This window comes from Cupressus sempervirens, chromosome 9, assembly GCF_028749045.1.
Source record: "Cupressus sempervirens isolate cs-2001-9-10 chromosome 9, ASM2874904v1, whole genome shotgun sequence".
NCBI classification, from domain to species: Eukaryota; Viridiplantae; Streptophyta; class Pinopsida; order Cupressales; family Cupressaceae; genus Cupressus; species Cupressus sempervirens.
This window is the reverse complement of record NC_143126.1, coordinates 818,977,609-819,000,900: the sequence shown is the minus strand read 5'-3', so window position 1 is coordinate 819,000,900 and position 23,292 is coordinate 818,977,609. Positions and strand designations below refer to the sequence as shown.

The 23,292-nt window shown below is 38.4% G+C and overlaps 3 protein-coding genes across 8 annotated transcripts in view; all 3 read left to right on the top strand.

The window, feature by feature from the left end:
• Positions 1–23,292, top strand: part of LOC149541201 (uncharacterized) — a 205,244-nt gene that overhangs the window by 83,781 nt on the left and 98,171 nt on the right. For 3 of the 6 annotated variants that reach the window (XM_089802210.1, XM_089802205.1, XM_089802209.1), the window contains 4 exons: positions 9,549–9,608; positions 10,102–10,218; positions 10,333–10,430; positions 10,570–10,790. In XM_089802210.1, coding sequence (XP_089658336.1) covers positions 9,549–9,608; positions 10,102–10,218; positions 10,333–10,430; positions 10,570–10,790 — 496 coding nt within the window. The remainder of the gene's footprint in view (positions 1–9,548; positions 9,609–10,101; positions 10,219–10,332; positions 10,431–10,569; positions 10,791–23,292) is intronic. The other 3 variants (XM_089802208.1, XM_089802206.1, XM_089802207.1) reach the window with 3 other exon arrangements.
• On the top strand, positions 1,969–3,087 carry LOC149541204 (uncharacterized). Its single transcript, XM_089802212.1, has 4 exons — positions 1,969–2,111; positions 2,234–2,466; positions 2,575–2,727; positions 2,813–3,087. Exons 1-4 carry the CDS (start codon positions 2,023–2,025, stop codon positions 3,085–3,087), a joined length of 750 nt encoding a protein of 249 aa, XP_089658338.1. The 5' UTR covers positions 1,969–2,022.
• Positions 3,084–4,575, top strand: LOC149541203 (uncharacterized). The gene is made up of 3 exons (XM_089802211.1): positions 3,084–3,212; positions 3,317–3,722; positions 3,854–4,575. Exons 1-3 carry the CDS (start codon positions 3,093–3,095, stop codon positions 4,438–4,440), a joined length of 1,113 nt encoding a protein of 370 aa, XP_089658337.1. The 5' UTR covers positions 3,084–3,092; the 3' UTR covers positions 4,441–4,575.

Below are 23,292 nucleotides of genomic sequence, written 5' to 3'. Positions count from 1 at the left end.
GTCTTCTAGAAAGGTCCTTGCTTGAGATATAACATTGGAAATAGCGAGTGCTATAATTAGCTACTGCTAAAAACAAGAATATGCACATGAATGTTGTTTAAAATCTTGAATTAATGTTTCACACTGAAAATGGTTAATTCTTTGGATAGACTGAAGAAACAAAAGCCCTAGCATGATGATATGCTACACATGAAGATTTGATACCTTAACCATCATGAATCTGTTGACTCCAATTTTGGTGACTTGAATCGAAAAAGGCCTATTTTGTGTAGATCTTTTCACCAAATTCTGACATGACTGTCACAATTAGTAAACTGCAAAACGATTGCATAGGGTTTTAAAGTAATGAAAACTTGTAATTAACATTGATCAGCATGTTTTAGAGAAGATAAGCATACTATTTGCATATATATATGTGTGTGCATAGATACACACACACTCACACACACAAATGCACATAACATAATACACACACATACAGACATACACACACATAACATACATACATACAAACACACAAACAGACATAGAAACACATAACATACATACATACATAACACATAACATACATACATACATACTTGATTTTACATAACATACATACATACATAGAAACACATTACATACATACATACATACTTGATTTTACATTTATTTTGCGTAATGTCCCTATTTTTGGCCAGTGTGTGCGGTTGATAGAGTTAGCTCATCATAGCAACCTTTGTGAGTTGACAGGGCGCATTTTGGGGGTCTCAATTATGGATTTACTATTTTTAGGATAGTAACGAGAATCGCCCAAAAATCGCTTGAATCGGCGATTCCGCGACCCGATTCATCCTGCGCGATTTTTTTTGAATCGTGAATCCGTATTGCCGATTTCTAGGCCATGAATTGCCTGAATCGCCGATTCATGTAAAAATCACCAAAATCGCCTTAAAAAATCGGCTATGAATCGCCCGCGGCATGTAAAAAGGGAAGTTGAAATTTAAAAAAAAATCACTTGTTTTTTTCACTTTGTTTTTGACCTATTCTCTTTGTTATAACCCTAAGGGCCCTTCTATTTGTGAAGCATGAGTAGAAGAGAGGAAAAGTGAGAGAGAAGAAGAGAAAAGAAAAGCCATAGGTTTCCAACCGGCAAGAAAGAGGAGCACCAAAGAGATCAGCAGGCCATTTGGGGAGCCCATCAATTGCTTTGGGAGCATTAAGGAGCCAATATCAACACTCCTCAACTCATTTGCAAAAGGTAAGTGCTTTTTTTTTTTCTTGCATGTTAGTGTATTATGCATTTTTTGTTAAATTTTTAGTGTATTATGCATTTTTTGTTAAATTACTATAGTTTTCAAGAATTTTAGTGTAAATCTTGAATGCTCTTTATTTTTACTAAGTTGCAAGCTAGGGTTTGTTGTTTTCTAATTTTTATTAGCTTCAAACTTTGATATTTTACATAAATTTTTTTATTGCAGCAGCCTTTGATCTCATTTTTCGCAAATTCCAATGGGTAAAAAAGATGAATGTTGGAAATATAATGAAGAGTTTCCTGGAAGAACCAAATATCAAACAAAATGCATGTTTTGTAAAGAAAAAATAACTTCCGGGGGTATTTATAGATTGAAATTCCACATTGCTGCTATACTTAGACATGATGTTACAGTTTGCACTCACCAAACTCCTGAGGCAAAACGCACTTGCTTAATGGCATTAGAAAAAATTGAAAAAGACAAAGCAAATAGGAAAATGCAAGTTGAAGGGTTAAGGGGTATTGGCTCCCATGTTCCCGCATCCGTAGCCGCATTCACATCTGCATCTGCATCAGCTTCCGCATCCGTAGGTTGTGTTGGAGAGGGTTCTTCTAGGCCTCCTTTTTATCCTAGTTCTTCTGCTCATGCTAGTGCTAGTGCTAGTCGGTCACATACTGAGACGGAGTCCCACACCAACCTATTGCAGCCTAGAGTGCGGAAAAACAGAATGGATAGTTACTTTGTGCCCCGCACTACTCCTGGTTCCCAACCCACGCTTGAGGGCATGGGTTTGAACAAGGAGATTCACGATGCTGCCAGAAAGGAGATATGCAAATTTTGGTACTTTTGCAACATTCCATTTATTGCAGCCAGGTAATTGATTCTTTTTTCTTTGTTTTCTTTAAAGCTAAAATTAAAAGTAAAAGTAAAACTTTAATTATATCTACTTGTTTTATAATTTGAGTCTTTGACATCTAAACTTTTATTTGTGACAGGGCTCCTTATTGGCAGAATATGATAGATGCGGTTGCTATTTGTGGTCCGGGGTTTAAAGCCCCAACTGAGGCTGAGTTGAGCGGATACCTCCTGGATGAGATGGTAGAGGACATGAGGGTTGACCTCGAGGAGAACCGAAAGGAATGGATTGCAAAGGGTTGCACCATCATGACTGATGGTTGGACCGATAGGAGGAATAGAACACTCCTCAATTTTCTTGTATCCTGTGGAGGTGATTGATCATTCTACTTTCCTACATACATTGTAAATTTTGATTTGTTGAATGCTAATTCGTTAATGATCCATTTAATATTATAATTCGTTGTTTTGTTACTTGTAGGATATACCATGTTCATAAAATCCATTGATGCTTCCGCACATGTGAAAAATGCCACATATTTATGTGAGGCTATTGAGGAAGTTATCGCAGAGGTGGGAGAACAAAATGTGATTCAGGTGGTGACGGATAATGCAGCAAATTATGTTGCAGTAGGTAAACTTTTAACTTTGCAAGTTTTGAAAATAAATTTATTTGAATTTTGAAATTTGAGTTTCTAATTGACTTAAAATTGTTGTAGGTAAACTTTTGATGGAGAGGTACCCCACCATATTCTGGTCCCCTTGTGCGGCACACTGCATTGACCTAATGTTGGAGGAAATTGGCAAACTTGAGTTTGTCAAGTCATGTGTGGAAAGGGCAAAAAATATATGCAAATTCATTTATAATCATGCATTTGTCCTTAGCACAATGAGGAAGTACACAAAAGGCAAGGAGTTAGCTCGCCCAGGTATCACGAGGTTTGCCTCGAATTTCATCACCTTGCAGTCCTTGTTGACATCAAGGGAGGATTGAGGAGCATGTTTGTTGGGCAGGAGTGGATTTGCTCTTCCTATGCTACGACCACTGTAGGGTTAGATGTGGCGGATTGCATATTTGATGAGGATGGTTTTTGGAAACTCGCTAGAGAAATCCTTAAGGTAAATTTATTGCAATTTAACATTTAGTATTTTGCTTTTATTTTAAGTTATATTATTTTATATTTAAGTTTTGACTCAAATTTTTTGTTTTACTTTATATGTAGGTCACTGAGGCCCTTGTAGCTTTGCTACGAACTGCCGATGGGGAGATGCCCTCTATGGGCTACATTTATGAGGGCATGGATAGGGCCAAGGAGGCCATCAGAGCCCAATATGCAGGAGTGCAGGAGAGGTATGGCCCTATTTGGGACATCATCGATAGGAGATGGCAGAATCAGCTCCATCGACCCATCCACGCAGCAGCTTACTATCTGAATCCGGCATTTCGTTTCCGTCCTGAGTTCAAGGCGGATGCGGAGGTTCTCACTGGCTTATACACAATGATTCAGAGATTGAGTAGCGATGAAAATAGCGCTGCTGCAATTGTTGAGCTAGACCAATTCAACAATAAGGAGGGGCCACTTTTCTCTGGCAGGATGGCCATAAATGCTCAGACAACACTACTGCCAGGTAAAAATTAAATAATATATTCAATGTTCATGAATCTAGATTCTAAACTTAAAGTTGATTATATAATGCATTAATTTTAGAGTTGTAATTTGTAAATGAGACTAATTGTTTTTGTTTTTTTCTTATTTCAGATAGATGGTGGCAAATGTTTGGGGCCACAACCCCAAACCTTCAAAAAATTGCCATCCGCATTCTGAGTCAGCCGAGCAGCGCTTCTGGATGTGAGCGCAATTGGTCCATGTTCGAGCACATCCACTCGAAGAGGAGAAAAAGGTTGACAGTGCAGAGGTTGAATGATCTTGTCTTTGTTCATTACAACCTTCGTCTTAGGATTAGACAGATTTTGGGCGCTGACTCCTCTCCGATCATTCTAGAGGAGATTGATCCAGAATCAGAGTGGATCACAGAGACCGTGGACCTAGTCTTCACTGAGGAAGATCGCGCGTGGGTTGACCAGGTGGATGTAGAGGCTGAGGCTCTGGCTAGGGCAGAGGAGGCAGCTAGAGCACGTTCAGGCATTGGTAGACGCACACGCGCACGCACAGACGCAGGCCCTAGCGACGTTATTCATGAGCCCATTACCCATGCAGGGGACATGGCTCGGCGGTCCTCTAGGACCTACCTTACACGCCTTTCTCATAGGCAAACTGGATACTCAGAGGCTGAGGTTGAGGCTGCAGCAGAGCTAGAGGATGATGATGAGGATGATGAGGCTTGAGCTGGAGCCTTGTTTTTATATTTTGTTTACACTGTATAGATATTGATAGTGATACTGAATCACTGATAGACATATGTTTCAAACTTTCATGGATCTTCATCTTAGAGTTATACATACATTTATGATTTGATGTCTTATAGATCTTCATGATTTCATCTTACTGATTCTATGATTTGAATCATTATGATCATTTGATTTTTATTTACTTCAGCTAGCATACAATTTACATTTTAGTACATAATGATAACATAGTTACGTATGTGATGGATTTTATGTTTCATGTTTATGTATGTTAGATTCTATTTGATGATGTTATAGTGTTTTTAAGTTATATTCAATAAAGGGTGCATGAAATAAGTCTTAAATTGTTAAAATCTTTACATTTAAAGGGGTTTTTCAAATTTGGTGATTCATCGCCGATTCACCGGCGATTCACCCCTGATTCACGATTCGATTCGGCCGTGCCGATTCCGATACGATTCCGATTCACATTACTATGATTTTTAGTAGTTGCTATTTTTTGCAATGCAGTGGGTGGCTTGGCAGTTGGTCATCACCTAAAGTTAATCAGGTTAAGAATTGCATGAGCTTTTATTTATTTATTATTCATTGAGTGCATTATTATAATAATGTTTATATTATTATAATAATGACTTTAAGAGATATTTCTTAAATTGGAAAGTTTCTAGTGTTGAGTTCTTTTGGGAAACTTCCACGATTTTTGAAGTGGAGTTTTAATGAAACTTTGGCCAACGAAAAACTTATAAATAAGAGCTCATTCATTGGGAAAGACATGCTTGATTATATATTTAATTTTGTGCTTTTGTGGCTTTTTCCTGGGTTTTTAACGGTACGCCCTTGCTGAATACAAGGGTTTGAAAATTCTTTTGCAATTTAGCTGTTGAGGTATAGCTAAGTTTGCCCAACTTCTCTACTGTTCATCACTGTAGCTGAGAAATGTTTACATTCCACTGCTGAAGTATAGTGGATTTGATATTTGCTGGCAATTACTCCTCTTGTTGTTTGTTGTGGCTAAGGAGAGGATTCTTTCTAGGTATTTCTAGTTATATAGCAATTGATCAAACTTTCTCCAACTGTCTGATCCATGTCTACGGAGAATTGTGTGAAGGAAGAAATTTATCAAATTTGAAAGAGAAGCAGACGAGACGGTTTGCTATCAGATTGAGTGTGGCAAAGAAGTGAATCGGCAGGAGAAGTTAGAGCTGCCGACTGTTACTTGGGAGCAGCATTTTGAGGTTCAAGGAGGCTAACTGTGAGCCGACACCATTTCCCTTGGTCTGGACGACATCCATTAACAGGTCTGCAATTCTGGTTCAATTGTGTGGAGATTGCCCAGTCAGCAGAATGCGATTCAGCAACCAAGGCAACCATAGTACCTGCGATCTGCTATGTAGGTTCAGCGTTCAGCTTGGATCATTGACAGCATACCACTTTGGATATCGTGGCACCTTCTGCACTCACATGGTGATCAGCATATGTGTTTCTGAGTTTGCAATTCACTAATTCAAGGGGAATCGATAATGCTGATTGTGCCAATCAGGTTCTAGTGGTTATTTATCTATTTCAGAATTTTATGAATGCAAATGACTTGAATTTTTAATCGCATTTGTGGTGGTTTCCTGCAAAATAAAAACTGCTGTTTGTAGATCATTTGTTGTTTTTTGCACCTCAAATATATTTTCCATCAGCATTTCAATTAGGGCAAATAAATTCTAGAGAATTCTGAGAGAGTGTCATTTTGCAATATTGTTCATTGTCAATTCATGTATGTCTGAAAATAATTTAAAAAAGGTATAGTTTTCAAATCAGAAATAGAAGCACAAAAATCCAAACATTTCTTATTTTCAACCAGCAAATTTGGGGAAGGCAAGTAAGGATTTTTACATTTTGTACTAGCAAACCTAAACCCTCAAAAAATATTTAGCTGAGTCGGTGAACCAGATCCTCAAAACTGAACCCGAATTAACAACTTAGTTTATAAATATTATGCAATTCTCATTTTAAGTTGGTGATATTGTTTGAGGGTGAAAATCAGGAGTGTTCTAGAAAGGGACATTGCAAGGCACTCATCCTTGCCTGAAATTTGATATTGGAAATAGTCAGTGATTGGCTGCTGCTGAAAGTAAGAATTTGCACATGAATGTTGTTTAATGTCTTGAATCAATTTTTCATGCTGAAAATGGTTTATTTTTTGGATAATTTGAAGAAACAAAAACCCTACTATGAATATATGCCATTTTTAAAATATGAAACTATAATCATCATGAATTTGTTGACTCTAATAACCATCTTTGACAAGTTGAATCTAAGTAAAGCCTTCTTTATGTAGACCTTTTTACGAGACTCTTGACATGATTGTCACAATTCACAAACTGCAACACCATTACCTAGGGTTTGAAAATAATGAAAACTTGAAGTTGAAACCTTTTAGTGAAAATATAATAAACCCTTAAAGCTGGAACATGTTTGACATTTCTTTGGTGATTGATGAAAATATTGTTTGACAACGCTAGGACTTTACCTTAAATCAACTGAATAGCTCAATCCAGTAATTGAATATACCACTGCAATATAGAAGTATAAAAACACGACTGAAACCATATTCCAAAACAAAAAAACTCCTTGAGAGTTAAAACCGAACAAACCCAAGAAGTCTAGAAGGTGATTCACGAATCACTCAAAATCTTAGCTAAATGCTTCATAAATACCCTGGGCTTTCAAGTGAGAAACCACCTTTTGTTCCTTCCTATGCTGACAAACTGCTGGTAGTTTTTTGAAGACAGGAATATGGTGACTGCCATCATGCCAAAAGAAGATGTGTCTGCCATAAATTACTGAAATATCTGACTTCCGTTGTTCTACAATGCTGTATTCTTGCTGATTCTCACATTTGATACTTGGAAGATGGTCTTTATAGATGAAAATTGCTTTCAGCTTGTTACATTAGTTTTGGTCCTCCATTATAAATTCTCATTTACTCATCAATTTGAAAAGTCCAAGTCGTAGGAGTTCTTTTGAGCCTCTCCGTGTCTCCATAATACCACTGCAGAGTCCTTAAGTCATCTAATTTTGGGAAAACACATTCTCCTCTCTAAGTGGGGATTTGAAGGACTCTAATATGTCAACATGTTTTGGGCAGAATAAATTGATGGCGAAACCATGTATGAATTGCACTCGACTTAGGTGATCTGCTTTACCTCTTCCAGAACCAACTTTGAAGTTTGTGCTAAACAATTTGATGACTGAATCATCATTGGTGTTAGCCGACTGGATGGTCCCGACGGTGTTTTTGTAGCCGACGGAATGATTGTCGTCGGTGTTTTGTATTTTGTAGCTGACGGGTAATAGTTTGTAGCAGACATAATGTTTGTGGCCGACGGACTCCTTCGGGAAGGTTCGACGGATAGTATTTATATCCCGTCTGGGATCATTGTAAAGCATCTGCTATCTTCTATCATTGATCTTATCAAGCATAATGTATGTCTGGCATATGCGAATATAATTTTGCTATTCTGTTCCATTGTCTGTATGTGTTCATTTATTTTACCTGTACGGTAAACATTTGGCGTTGTTGTGGATATCAGTCGTGGGAGTCTGACTAGTTGAGAAGAGTTGAAGTTGTTGCAGGCATGGACTGTTTGTGTACCAGAGGCACTGGGAGTAGGCGTTGGCCGGAGGCTGTCTTGGTGGATGCGTAGAGAGCTCGGGGGGAGCTGATCATCCAATTGGAGGCAGTGCAGTGACACTTGGCTCAGGGTACTGAGGAGTTGAAAACAGAGTAAGCAGCACAGGTGGCTATCAAGGTCAGCTTCATTAAGGAGGTAGTGTTGTGTTAGCAGAGGCTACAGGCACGGGACGAAGGTGACAATGATGTGTCAGAAGCAGATTTTTCTTGTTGTAGTCACTTTGTTAATGTATTTTGTTTGTTAATTTGTCTCAGATATTTTGTTAGTTGTCAAGAGACGACTTTTCTTTTTGGGGGGGATGGTGTCAGCGGACTGGATGGTCCCGACGGTGTTTCTGTAGCCGATGGAATGATTGTCGTCGGTGTTTTGTATTTTGTAGCCGACGGGTAATAGTTTGTAGCGGACATAATGTTTGTGGCCGACGGACTCCTTCGGGAAGGTTCGGTGGATAGTGTTTATATCCTGTCTAGGATCATTGTAAAGCATCTACTATCTTCTATCATTGATCTTATCAAGCATAATGTATGTCTGGCATATGCGAATATAATTCTGCTATTCTGTTCCATTGTCTGTATGTGTTCATTTATTTTACCTGTACGGTAAACAATTGGCACTTAGCTCATTGCTATTTGCCACCTTTTTTCAATCTTGAAAAATCTGTTTATTACTTCCCTATAATGATCCCTTTAACTTACTGCCTTTTTTCACAAGCTAATTTGGACATTCTGGATGTATTAGCCCATTTTATGACTTAGGCACTGAATAATGATGGCTAAATCGCTAACAAAGTGCACCTTATGTCAATTGTGTGGAGATTCATGTTGTCTCTCTAACAGGAGGTGGAAATTTTCAAAAGTTAAACCTTACTAAAGGTCTGCACCAATGATACGAGTGGATGAATGTTCGCATACTGCCATGCTAGCAACAATTTGGTAGAATTGACATTTTATTAAAAAGGTGCTAAACTCCCTGATATGCTGCAGCTCTGCACTATACTATTCTTCTGCCTTTATTATTTTATTTAACATCATTATTGGCGTGTACCAAACTCATGGTGATCACCATTGTCCTTCAAAATCCTTAGTTGAAAACAGACTGCATCAAGATGACCTTGCAAACTGACAAGACCTTGAATGAGTTTAGATTAACACATTGACGATTGTTTGTGATGAGAAACAAGGGAAAGGTATGGTAGAAATCACTAAGGTGCACCATTTGTTGGTCAATGATTGCTTGAATACCAGTATTTTAAAGGTGTAAAACTGCTTTAGATTATTCTTTGTGTTTGTTCCAATATTTCTTTACTTAATCTATATCTAGCTCCCTAGTACCTTGCATTGATTTGCTGGCATTCATCTACCTTTCTGTTAGATTTTGAAACCTGATTTAAAAACTTTTCAGGCACATCAAGAAATATTGGGTAAACTGGTGAATTTGATTGGCATCACATCAATCATGGAGGTATGCCTTTGAGATCTTCTGTATTTTATTTCTTTGTAGTTGATTGGTTTTGCCAAATCATTTGGATGCCTCTAAATGTAATACAGAATCATAGGATTGCTCTTTAATCAATTCAGGAAGCTTTCACTAAAATCAATGAGAACAGATTTCCACAATCCGTGATAATTATTGGCAAGAACTTCTGGATTTGATTGTGTAAAGATTTTTAGCATTGATGTTTCGAATCACACAGTGATCCATCATCAGGATGAAACCAAGCATAGGAGAGCAAAAGGAAAAATGCTTGGTTTCATCTTGATCATGGATCAAGATTTTTCCTTTTGCTCTCTTATGCTTGGTTTCATCCTGATGATGGATCACAGTTTATGATTCGAAATGTCGATGCTAAAAATATTTACACAGTCAAATCCAGAAGTTCTTGCCAATATCTTCACTAAAATGTCATCTTGCTACTCAAATTGTCACGTATTTATGGATTATGCATGCCAACCAGGTAGTGATCCGGTTGGTTGGAGCAGATGATCACATGTATACATATCATATTGACCCTTTACAATGGCTAGCTGACACTAACTTGCTGGAAATGCTAATAGATGCATTAAGCTCAACAGTGAGTCCCATGTGTTTGTATTTGATCCTTTTGAGTTTGTTAACCCTTTTTTTTGAATTATCTATTGTTTCTATTTCTCATTATAATCTTGTATTCTTTTTATGTTTCTCGAAGCAGAGTTCACCTGAAGTGCATGCAAATTCAGCAGAAACACTTTGTGCTATTGCTCGCCTTGCTCCATCTGCATTGAGTACCAAGCTTTCCAGCCCAAGGTGTTTATTTACTCATTTTCTTTTTCTTTATCCTTTTTCGCAGGGATATAGTTAGTTCATGTATATATATTTATTTTTATTAGAAACGCATATAATTTGGCAGATCCATTTCGTTTTCTAATGCTTTTTACATTTGCAGCTTCTTGGGAAGGCTTTTGCATAACGCCTTAGAGAACCCACAATCAAAATCCACATTAGTCCATTCATTGTCTGTCTGTATCTCATTGCTAAATCCTAATAGAGGCAACACAGCATCAGCAGTTGGTGCAGCCCGTGGAAATCATGTCACTGAGCCTGTGATGATTGCAAATCCTGAGATGGTGGATGGCATGTTACAGAGGCTTGGTAATCATTTTGGAAGTACTGCTTATAAACCTGTATTTTTCTAATGTAGTGCAATCACGTTTGAAGAGTTTTGTGTTTTAATTTTGTAAGGCAGCCCTTTGATTATGAGTAATATTCAATTTCATGGGTTTGATTTCTAGTATATTAAGATCATTTCGATTCACTGACTAGTAAAAACTAGTAATTGTTCCAGTTTCCGTTTACTCCCCTGCCATCCAGATACATGTATCTGCATGTCAGGTTCAGATATAGGTTATACATGGCCTGGCTGCTGTGTATGGATGTATCCAGATGCAATCTCATCTCTCAGCCATATCTGATACATCCAGACATAGTACCAGGCTGTCAGTAGCGATATCCAGTTAAGATTGTTGAAAATGCATTCAGGAGCAAGACCCAAATTTTATATATTGTTAGAAAACATATTATATAAAATGGTAGAAGCAAAGGACACAAAGCTTATAGCACATACGCTTAGTATGAATAATATATATGCTAAATTGAAAGTAAATTCGCTCTAGACTACCTTCACCTTGCATATTGGTTTATGGTGGTTTGCATAGGGTTTTATGTATAAGTGTTTCAATAAAGGGCTTGAGAAGTGTAGTGACCCCTTGTTGGCATGATCATGGTAGTGTGTAATGACCCTTACTATAAAGGCCACTGAAACCCTCAAACTGGACTTAGGAATTTTGTCAAACAGTTGGCATGTAACCGAATAAGGCTACAATATTACTAATTGTTGTACAACGAAACCTCAATATATGATGCCAATAATGTATGAACAACAATTCCAGATTATAACACTACCAATCTAAGAGATAGATGACAATATGAAACTCAATGCAATTCTGATTTTATGACAGCAAATAGAACTGATTACAATGAGAGACTGTCACAACTATGCACTTCTAATACATCAAGCTCTTGACAATGCAATGTTATGACATGAACAATAACCCAGTTCAGATTTGGAATGCAAATGACGAAACTTTTACAACAGTTATTAAGGACTGGAAATAACTATTTATGCAATGACAGTGCTGACTGTTCTAATCCATAACATGCAATATTTTGGCCATCAAAACTTCAGTTTGTGCACCTGGAATAGCTTCAATTTTGCCGGATATGAATGCTGAATTAATGCCACACGAAGACCTCACAATCTGCCCCAAACCAACTCACAAAATTGTTGCTGCTGCCCAATTGACAGGGACGTACAGGTACGGCTGCTAGATAAAAATATTGCAGCGTTTTTTGTCACTCCAAAAGCAATAAATCTGGGCGCCTAGGGTTGCTGAATAACCCCCTAAAATATGAAATTCATCCGTCAAGCCAATTAGGAGTTATGAGCAAAAACGTGGGTCCAAACCCTGGACTGGCAGTCTGAAAATAATGCACAACTGTGTCTACAAACCCTGTTAATCAATCCACAAATGCTAGGGCACAACTGAAACCCTTATTCCAACCAAAGTAAACCCTTATAACTGAATCTCAATGAAGTCCAAATGAGATGGCTGAATTACCAACTCCTCAAATGCAACAATTCAGGTGATATTTCACACCCTCAAAGTCGCCAATCCAAAGGAGTGATTCGTTCCCAAAGATCAAATAATTTGCAGACCCAAGAGACTACAAATTTGCTCCACAATGGAAGAAGTAGAAGAAATCTCAAATCCAAGCATGTCCAAAATGAGAGGCCCAACCCTCTATTTATTCACTTTTCTAAGAAGTTGCTAGAACTTCTAGAAACATCCTTTATAAAATCTCATTATAATGCACTTTTTATAATAAAGTAATTTTATAAAATAAAAAATGCAACTCAACTTAAAATTATAACATGTAGGCCCCAATAACACATAATAATAAAATATAACCTCTTAACACTTCTTCAAGAGCAAGATATGACCATCTGATCCGCAGAATTGACTCTCTCTCCACACCATTTGCCTACGAGAGTCTGGAATAGGCAAAATCCATGATCAATGTCATGTCGAACTAAAGAGGGGACATTACAGTCCGCCCCTCCTGAAATTGCTTGGCCTCAAGCAATCTCAACGCCGGGTGCTGCAAAATAGCTTCCCCCTCCCAAGTAGCATCCTCAACAGGTAGATCTTTCCACTTAACCAAGTATTCTCTGATCACTCTTCTGCGAAGTTGCTTTTCTCTGCTCTCCAGGATGGATTCTGGCACTAAAATCAATTTTCCCTCATCGTCTAAAGGAGGTAATACTGCGGAAGGTACCACATTCTGACCCAACGCCTTCTTGAGGCGGGACACATGAAACACATTGTGCACCCTGCTGTCTGCCGGAAGCTCCAACTCATAAGCCACCTCACCAACTCGCCTAATAACCCTGAATGGTCCGTAATAGTGTGGCTTGAGTTTCTCTGCACCACTCTTCTTAAGAGTAGATTGCCTGTATGGCTGCAACATGAGGTAAACCATATCATCCACCTCAAAACTACGCTCAGTCCTCTTCTGGTCGGCATACTGCTTCTGCTGGTTCTGAGCTCTCGCAATATCATCTTTCAGAGTAGCAACTATATCCTTACTCTCCTGAAATAATTCTCCTGCACTGGGTACCCGGCTGTCGCCCAACAACAAATCCAAGAAACTAGGTGCTTCATAACCGTAAAGTGCCATGAAGGGTGTCATCTGTATAGTGATGTGATATGTAGTATTGTAACAATACTCGCAGAGATATATCCATCTGACCCAAGCTCGCTGCTGAGCTGCCACATAATTCCTTAAATACCCTTCCACCCATTTGTTCACAATCTCTGTCTGACCATCGGTTTGTGGGTGATAGCTAGTGCTGGGTGTAAGCTCCGTGCCACATAACCGGAATACCTCCTGCCAAAAATGACTCATGAAACGGCTATCCCTGTCACTCACAATGTTCCGAGGCAATCCGTGCAATCTGAAAACCTCTCGAAAGAAAACCTCTGCCACCTGAGCTGCTGAGTGGGTAGTGGTGATAGGAAAGAAATGAGCATATTTTGTTAATCTATCTACCACCACATAAATACAATCCCGTCCTTGTACCTTGGGCAAACCTGTGATAAAGTCCATGGAGATGCACTCCCACTTCCTGTCAGGGATCGGAAGTGGCTGTAGGAACCCTGCCAGATAGGTGTGTTCTTGTTTGTTTTGCTGGCAAACAAGACACTCTCGAACGTACTGCAAAACATCAGCTTTCAGCCCCTTCCAAGTGAACCGCTCTCGAACTGACCTGTAAGTCTTGAAGTACCCGGGATGGCCTGCTGTCGGTGAGTCGTGAAATGCTCTCAAAATCAGTTGCTTAACCTTCGATCCTGGGACTAGGTAAATCCTGTTCTTGTAAATGATTAAATCATCTACAAGTGTGTATCTGGTATCAATCACTGTTCCCTCCACTATATCGGAGGCCCATGTATCCCTGGCATACTCTGCTATAATCAAGTGTCGCCAATCCTCTGATATCTGAACCATAAGAGTGAGGTGTGGCCTTCGAGAAAGAGCATCTGCAACAACATTTTGAGTTCCCTTGACATATGAGATGTCAAAATCATATGCCTGCAACTTACCCACTTTTGCTGGCGATCATTCAGGTCCCGCTGTCCCAAGAAATGCCTCAAACTGTTATGATTAGTTTTAATACAAAACTTGCTACCCACAAGATATTGTCTGAATTTGGCCAAGGCATGCATGATGGCCAACATCTCCTTATCATATATACTGAATGAACGCTCGGGGCCTCTGAGCTTCCTGCTCTCATAAGCTATGGGGTGCTTATTCTGCATAAGTACAACACCTACTCCCTCTCCAGATGCATCACATTGAAGCTCAAATGGCTTCGTGAAATTAGGTAATGCTAGAACTGGGCACGTAGTCATTATCTCCTTAAATCTCATAAAACAGTCCTGTGCCTTCTGAGTCCACACAAATTCCCCTTTTTTCAGTAGATCTGTCATGGGAGATGCATGTCGTGAGTAGCCACTGACAAACCTGCGATAGAAACCACATAAACCAAGGAACCCCCTCAACTGTGTAAGGTTCTCTGGTGGAGGCCAATCAACAATAGCGCGAATCTTTTCAGGATCCATCCGCACTCCATCTGCACTAATAATGTGTCCCAAATATAACAGCTCGGTCATCCCTAAGTCACATTTGGACTCTTTTGCATACAAGGACTCCTTCTGTAAAATGCTCAACACGGTCTCCAAATGCTCTAGATGCTCTTGCCATGATCGGCTATAGATCAAAATGTCATCAAAAAACACCAGCACGAATTTCCTCAACTGATGGTGGAAAACTCTGTTCATAGTGGACTGGAAAGTGGCAGGTGCATTGGTCAGACCGAAAGGCATGACTGCAAACTCAAAGTGCCCACAATGACATCTGAAAGCAGTTTTCTCAATATCCTGTTCACGGACTCTGATCAGGTGATATCCTGTTCTCAAATCAATTTTCGTGAAATAACAAGCCCCATGCAATTCATCTATCAACTCATCAATGCGAGGAATGGGATACCTGTTCTTAATGGTTCTCTTATTTAATTCCCTGTAATCAACACACATCCGAAGAGTTCCATCCTTCTTTTTTACCAAAACAACAGAAGATGCAAAAGGTGACTTACTTGGTCGGATGTGCCCCATAGCTAGCAACTCCTCGATGGTCCTTTCGATCTCATCCTTGAGTCGCTTTGGGTGTCGATATGGTGTGATCATGATAGGCTTAGCACCTTCCTCCAGCTCAATAACATGCTCAATGCCTCTGTCCGGTGGCCTGCCTGGTGGAATCTCACTGAATACCTTTTTGTACTTAATCCTCAATTTCTGAATATCAGGATGATATTCCGTCTTATGTTGCTCCTCCTGTGTAGGTGTCAAAGTACAAACTGCTGCCCACTCTATATCATTATGCCTAGTTAATCTCTCCAGCCGCCTAAATGAGATAGTCCTGATGTCTCCATTACGGATAGCCTTAAGCACATGAGTCCTACCATTCACTTCGAATTGTATCTTCATATCCTCTAGTCTCAGGGTAACCACCTTCAATGAATGTAGCCACTGCATTCCAAGTACTATATCCATGTCACCCATGTTAACCACATGATAGTCCGCCTTAAACTCATAGTTGTTCAGGCGCAAAGGTAGGTCTCGTACCATCCTGTCACAACGAAGAGTGTATCCATCAGCTACCTTGAGTCTTAGTCCCACGAACTCCTCAGTAATGAGTCCACGCTTCTCCACGAATCGTGCATCAATGAAATTATGTGTGGCACCTGTGTCCAATAATGTAATAACCTTCTGCCCAGCCAAAACTCCCCAAAGTCTGAAAGATCCCTCTCTCTGGATACTAGACAGTCGTGCTTCCTGTAAATGTAGCTCTGTTCCCTGCTGTTGCCCTGCACTGTCTATCTCCTGCTCTCCCTCTGCTTCATCAGGATCCTCATCATGATGTTTTGAACTATTTGAATTTGAACCTTCGTAATAAGCCCACATTGCTCGGTTGGTCTTCCCTTTTGGCCTCACAGGACAGTCATGGCCATACTCATACGGGCCTTTGCAATAGAAGCATAGCTTCTTCCTATTAAGTGTCTCCTTGTCCAACCTCTTACTTTTCTCTTTAGGTAGCTGTGTCTCTCTATGAAAGGGTTTCTTGTCCCTATCTTTTCCTGAAGGGAAACTCTTTGGCTGGAATTTATTTTTAGAAGCTGAAGAGGAATCCATGTCACGAGCTTTCTTAATGGCTTCCTGCAAAGTGGGAGGGTTGAGAGCTTTAATCCACCCTCTCAACGGATCAACTAGCCCATCCATAAATAAAACCAATAGCCTCCGTTCAGATACATTTGTTACTAACACTGCAAGTTTCTGAAACTCTGAAATGTATGTTTCCAATGATCCCCATTGTTTAAGCTGAGCTAACTCCTTGAAATGGAGTTCTGGATCCTTCTTATCAAAACGTTCAATCAGTCTCTCCGTAAACTCCACATATGAGGTAATGTGTGCATGACCCATAGTGATCATACCATGATGCCACCACTCGTGTGGTAACCCATTCAGGTGAATTGCTGCATACTTAATAGCTTCTTCTTCAGACATAGGGTTCAATTGAAAGTATGTGTCAAGTTTTTGAACCCAAGCTCTTGCTGTAGACTTCCCCGAGCCATCATAATATGGTAACTGAAGTTTCCCTACTTTCTTTCGTAACTCATAGCTCTGAGTCCTGTCATGTCCACGGGGCATATGCTTCATCCGTACATCCATATACTCTCTAAAGGTGATTGCAGCTGTAAAATCTGGACCTCCTGCTTCCCAATCTCTCCTTAGCTGATCCTGTATGTCAGTGATCTGGGGTTCTGGTACTGGCTGCTCTGGAGCTCTAGGAAGGAACGTGGGAATCATAGGTCTCGAACTCACTGTCCTAGCTTGCTGGGGTTCATGACCGAAATTGTTCCCAATTTGTTCGCCTCCATTATGTATCCCATCCTGATTATTCCCATTTTGATTGTTACCATTATGATTATTTCCTCCACCTATGTTAGCGTTCAACCCCATTTGACGAGCCATCATCTGCATCATAAGCTCCATTCTCTGATTCTGTTCCTGTGCTCTTTGTTCGGCTAATCGCTGTCCCTGTGCCAAGGTGTCTAATAACTGTAAAAATCTTTCCTCTTGCTGATCTGGACCGGCATTCCCGCCTCTATCCATATTGTAGTCGTAGTCTTGATCAAAGAATACCTCCCCTGTGTCTGTATGACTGGATTCTATATCCACCTGTACAGATGAGCTAGACTGTTCGCTCTGCAGGTCTGAAATCCTATCTTGTCTTGCTTTGGTATTGCGGAAATTATAAAGCCTTTGTTGCATGCTCATAAATGTTCTGATTTTAGTGTTTTGACATTTCGTCAAACACTTTCCCTTCTATCCAGCTGTTCCAAATTCCCTATAAGACCTCCACAGGATGGCAGGACTTATAGCTCTGATACCACTGTAATGACCCTTACTATAAAGGCCACTGAAACCCTCAAACTGGACTTAGGAATTTTGTCAAACAGTTGGCATGTAACCGAATCAGGCTGCAATATTACTAATTGTTGTACAACGAAACCTCAATATATGATGCCAATAATGTATGAACAACAATTCCAGATTATAACACTACCAATCTAAGAGATAGATGACAATATGAAACTCAATGCAATTCTGATTTTATGACAGCAAATAGAACTGATTACAATGAGAGACTGTCACAACTATGCACTTCTAATACATCAAGCTCTTGATAATGCAATGTTATGACATGAACAATAACCTAGTTCAGATTTGGAATGCAAATGACGAAACTTTTACAACAGTTATTAAGGACTGGAAATAACTATTTATGCAATGACAGTGCTGACTGTTCTAATCCATAACATGCAATATTTTGGCCATCAAAACTTCAGTTTGTGCACCTGGAATAGCTCCAATTTTGCCGGATATGAATGCTGAATTAATGCCACATGAAGACCTCACAATCTGCCCCAAACCAACTCACAAAATTGCTGCTGCTGCCCAATTGACAGGGCCGTACAGGTACGGCTGCTAGATAAAAATATTGCAGCGTTTTTTGTCACTCTAAAAGCAATAAATCTGGGCGCCTAGGGTTGCTGAATAACCCCCTAAAATATGAAATTCATCCGTCAAGCCAATTAGGAGTTATGAGCAAAACCGTGGGTCCAAACCCTGGACTGGCAGTCTGAAAATAATGCACAACTATGTCTACAAACCCTGTTAATCAATCCACAAATGCTAGGGCACAACTGAAACCCTTATTCCAACCAAAGTAAACCCTTATAACTGAATCTCAATGAAGTCCAAATGAGATGGCTGAATTACCAACTCCTCAAATGCAACAATTCAGGTGATATTTCACACCCTCAAAGTCGCCAATCCAAGGGAGTGATTCGTTCCCAAAGATCAAATAATTTGCAGACCCAAGAGACTACAAATTTGCTCCACAATGGAAGAAGTAGAAGAAATCTCAAATCCAAGCATGTCCAAAATGAGAGGCCCAACCCTCTATTTATTCACTTTTCTAAGAAGTTGCTAGAACTTCTAGAAACATCCTTTATAAAATCTCATTATAATGCACTTTTTCTAAAACTTCTAGAAACATCCTTTATAAAATCTCATTATAATGCACTTTTTATAATAAAGTAATTTTATAAAATAAAAAGTGCAACTCAACTTAAAATTATAACATGTAGGCCTCAATAACACATAATAATAAAATATAACCTCTTAACACTTTTTCAAGAGCAAGATATGACCATCTGATCCGCAGAATTGACTCTCTCCACACACCATTTGCCTACGAGAGTTTGGAATAGGCAAAATCCATGATCAATGTCATGTCGAACTAAAGAGGGGACGTTACATAGTGGTTGGATTTAGCCTATTATTGGGTCCTTGTAGGGTAATACTAGTGATTAGAAGACACTGTTGAGAGTTATGGCTCCGCTTGGTGGGACTTACTATTTATAGTAAGTTAATTGATGGTTTCGATGAGTTAGAGGAATTGAATGATGCTCTCAGTTTTTATTTTTGGCTTCTTTGGGTGCCAAGAATCTTGGAGTGTCTATTTTTAGTAAGTCACCTTGTCAAAATCATTCATCGTCTTTCGTCATCATGATTACTCATGTGCTATCAGATATTGATATTGATTTTTCTTCAATCATTTTTTGCAAGACGGGTGTGTTGGTTACCAAAACCATAGATTGGAAATCCATGAGCTTTGCCCATTCTCCGATACGATTGCCCAATCAATTCTAGCCAACGAATGGGAATGACTCCACTTCCTTTGCACTTTAGGCTTCGCTACATCTAGGCTTGTGAACCTTCACCTAAATCCCTAATTATCAGGTTCAAGGCTTTTCTATAGCGAATTAAAGCTTTGGTAGTTTCTTTAGGTTGGCAAAATCTTTAAAACTAGTTCAAGATGAAATTATATGAATGCTTTTAATGTTTTGTTTGTGAAATGAATGTTATTTTAATGGAAGGAATAATATTTATGAATTATGGATATGAGGAATATCGAACTTCAAGAATTCAGACGTTAACTCATTTTCTTAACATAAAATGCAGACCAGTCCCTTGGGCGAATAGAGTCAAACTTCTTTAGATCCTTATGTACAACCTTGAGAGACAATATTATACCATCCACTACTTTATAGGCTAAAACTTCAATTGGCAACACAAATCCTAGTCTAATTGAATTTAATATTTTTGAAAAACCAATTAGACAAAATTTCCATAGACAACATTTCCTATGCAATTTTTGATAATCAAAGATATGCATTGAAATCAACTTTTATACTGTTAGCAGCAATTGATTTAAAATCAATAATGTTAGAGGACAAATCCGAACAAAATATTTAAACTTCAATTTTCAAGAATTCCATAACTACATAAAAATATTTTATCCTCCATATTATTTTCTTTAATATATCTCCTTTATTGCTATCTATAATTGCTTCTGCAAATATATCTTTTTAAGAATGTCTCCTTGCTCAAATGAAAATATTTCCATTTATACTCTATTGAAAGAAGTGTGTGACTTCTCAAATTCAAAAGTCATGTCCCATATAAACAATACTTTATTATCAAACTAAAACCAAATTGGTTTGTAATTATTGCTTATTAATTTTAATTGTCTATGCTTTATATAGTTGTGAGTCCTTTCATGTTTTAGCAATTAGCTTCATCACCTGATCTTCTGCACAAATTTCATAATCCTCTACAAATTTATAAAACTCATCCAAATGCGAAGTGCTGATTCATTCCATTCTCCATGGAACTTTGGTACAAGTTGTGAAAATTTTGGGGATAGCTTGTTAGGTTTATAATCAAACTTGCTGAAATCCAATGGCCTGATGCTATTTGGATTTTGGAATAAAAGGCTTTCTTGAGAATGATTGATGCATTTGAAAAGACTATTTACCATTTCTTTCTGAGTCTTTTCCTCAGCAGAGCTACCAACTAAAACTTTGAATAGAGTCGCCACCTCTTTCGAGGAAAATGTTGATTTGTTGATCTAACTTGGTTCTTGCTTCCAGGCTCCAGCAGAGTGCACTTTGAAAATATGCTTCGTCTGTGAAACTTGAGATTCTGGTAACTTCACAATAGGAATTGCAAGCAACTCTTCCTAGCAAAGTCGCCAATCTGTTGGTATTGAGTTATTGGAATGGGAAGGATAAAATTTCTCAAAATCTTTTGTAAATCAAAGTAGGTAAACTTCCAAAGCATCTCATGGATAGTTCCCTAGTAGAGTTGCCAATCTATTGGTTCCCAAAATCGTAGATTGGAAATCCAAGAGCTTGCCAATTCTCCAATAGGACTTCTCAATCAGTTCTGGCCAATGAATGGGAATAATATGAAACGTATAAAGTTTCTGCGTCTTTGGCTAACTAGACTTCTTAAGAAGTTAAATTCCTTTTGGCTAACATAGAATTGCATATAAAAGGTATTGTTGCAGAATTTACGGGTAATTGATGATATTTAACATAAATATTGTCTCATAGAGTTGTACATAATAATCTTCATAATAATTGACTTTGTTGCCCGAATAAACTAAGGCATTAGCCTTTTAAAATCATTAGAATATAATTATTGGAGTTATTAATTGTAGTCAGAAATCTACATACTCCCTTCTACTCCCTTCTTGGAAGCATCTAATCAATTATTGACAAATATTATACAACACATTCAATCAATTCAAATATTTAACATTCAACTTTATTTCGATCGAGTTTGACGACCTTGCCAATCGGAGAACTCATAAAGTTTAAATTCACTCTATAAAAGTTTTGAACTAGGTGATTAGGTTCGAGGTGAAGGTCTACCCGCCTAGGTGTAGTGGAGCCTGAAGTGCAAGGGAATCAAGGTCAATCTCGTTCGTTGGCCAAAATTGATTGTGGAGTCCTATTGGAGAATTGGCAAGCTCTTGGATTTCCAATCTGTGGTTTTGGGAACCAATAGGGTGAATTATGATTATTATTTAATTAAATACATAGAGGTTGCTATTTTTGCCGGTATTGTATATTAATTGCCTTAGTGTCATAGCTCGTTGGAACCAGGTTGAAGAGTTTTAAATCTTGGGCATAGGGAACAATGACCTCATGTGTCACAATAGAATGATATTGATGAAAAGGTCATTTTGGAGCCAAAGGTAGATAATAAATTATATTATTCAAATATGTGCCTAAGTATAAAGCAATGAGCTTTTATGTGAAAGGTGTATCTAAGAAGATACAAGGCGTTTGGTGTGAAAGGAATTCTTTCTATTGCTTATATTTTTTTTTATTGTGCATTTGATAACTGTGTTTGTAGAAGAGTTTGAAATAAGGGTTTCAACATTGTTGGAGAATTGTGATTTCTTCATCATTTCAGCTCTGTGAGTTTGTGAAACACTGGGTGAATTGTGCTATGTCTGCTGAGTATTGGTCTGAAATTATCTGGGGAATTGAATGGTGCTGTTTTATACCATTCAATCAATTGTTTGGCTGCGGTTTGATAAAACAGCGAAATCAATTATTGTGGTGTTGAATATATTGTACAGTCCTTGCAATCAAATGCCATTTTGTATAGTTTAATAGTGGCTGCGATCTGAATCATTATCTGGGATCTTTTTATAAGGGTCGCGTGGAGGTTTGTACAGGCAACGTTTGAGCTATTAGATGCAGGTTGGGTGGCATAGAAACAACAGCATTAAGTCTTGGACAAACTGCATTCAATTTCAAGAGGCTGCATTAGGTGTTTCCATGGCATGCGTTTCATCTAGAGGGCCGTTCTTGATTGTATAGGCCAACATTGCATTTTAACATCAGTTCCAGGTGGCTGGAGGTCATTAGGAAACATCAACAGTATATTCTGAGCATTCCCAGGTTCATCAAATTTTCACAATTAAATTAAGTGTTATTTCATGTCAAGTGTTTGCTAAAATGCTTCTTGTCTCTATGCGTAGATTTACATGTGAAAATTCTGATATATGCATTTGAAATGATCAAGAGTAATCACCATTGCCTCTTGTTCTATGTTTAGTCATTGTTGAGTTATTTTGCAACCATAACATCATTTAAACCCATTTCAAGAAAGCACATACAATCTGAAAGTAAAGGACAGCGAGATAGAGGTTGCATGCAAGATGTTTGACATTTTAAAAGTGAAGCAATTTGATGTTTGTTAGAGTTAGAACCAATAGGGTTCTTACAAGAAATGTTTTAGATGCATGTTAGAACTGATATTTGTTTCAATGTAACACTACTAAAAATTATCAGTGTTTTTCAGAACTGATATTTGTTTCAATTTAACACTACTAAAAATTATCAGTGTTTTTTTCCTTTATTTTGAGAGACAAATATCTTGTACAACATTGGGGAACAATATTATTTTATTTGTCAAAGAGTTACTTGATTGATTAGGATGTCTCCACTACATGCCTTTTCCCTGTGTAGGGGAAACAATATGTGAGGATATGCATATAGAAG

Coding starts and splice junctions, on each gene's coding strand:
- LOC149541204 (XM_089802212.1), top strand. CDS start 2,023: ATGGGTTTGAACAAGGAGATTCACGATGCTGCCAGAAAGGAGATATGC. Junction 2,112..2,233: donor ATTCCATTTATTGCAGCCAG/GTAATTGATTCT, acceptor TATTTGTGACAG/GGCTCCTTATTGGCAGAATA. Junction 2,728..2,812: donor AGCAAATTATGTTGCAGTAG/GTAAACTTTTAA, acceptor AAATTGTTGTAG/GTAAACTTTTGATGGAGAGG.
- LOC149541203 (XM_089802211.1), top strand. CDS start 3,093: ATGTTTGTTGGGCAGGAGTGGATTTGCTCTTCCTATGCTACGACCACT. Junction 3,213..3,316: donor TCGCTAGAGAAATCCTTAAG/GTAAATTTATTG, acceptor CTTTATATGTAG/GTCACTGAGGCCCTTGTAGC. Junction 3,723..3,853: donor TCAGACAACACTACTGCCAG/GTAAAAATTAAA, acceptor TTCTTATTTCAG/ATAGATGGTGGCAAATGTTT.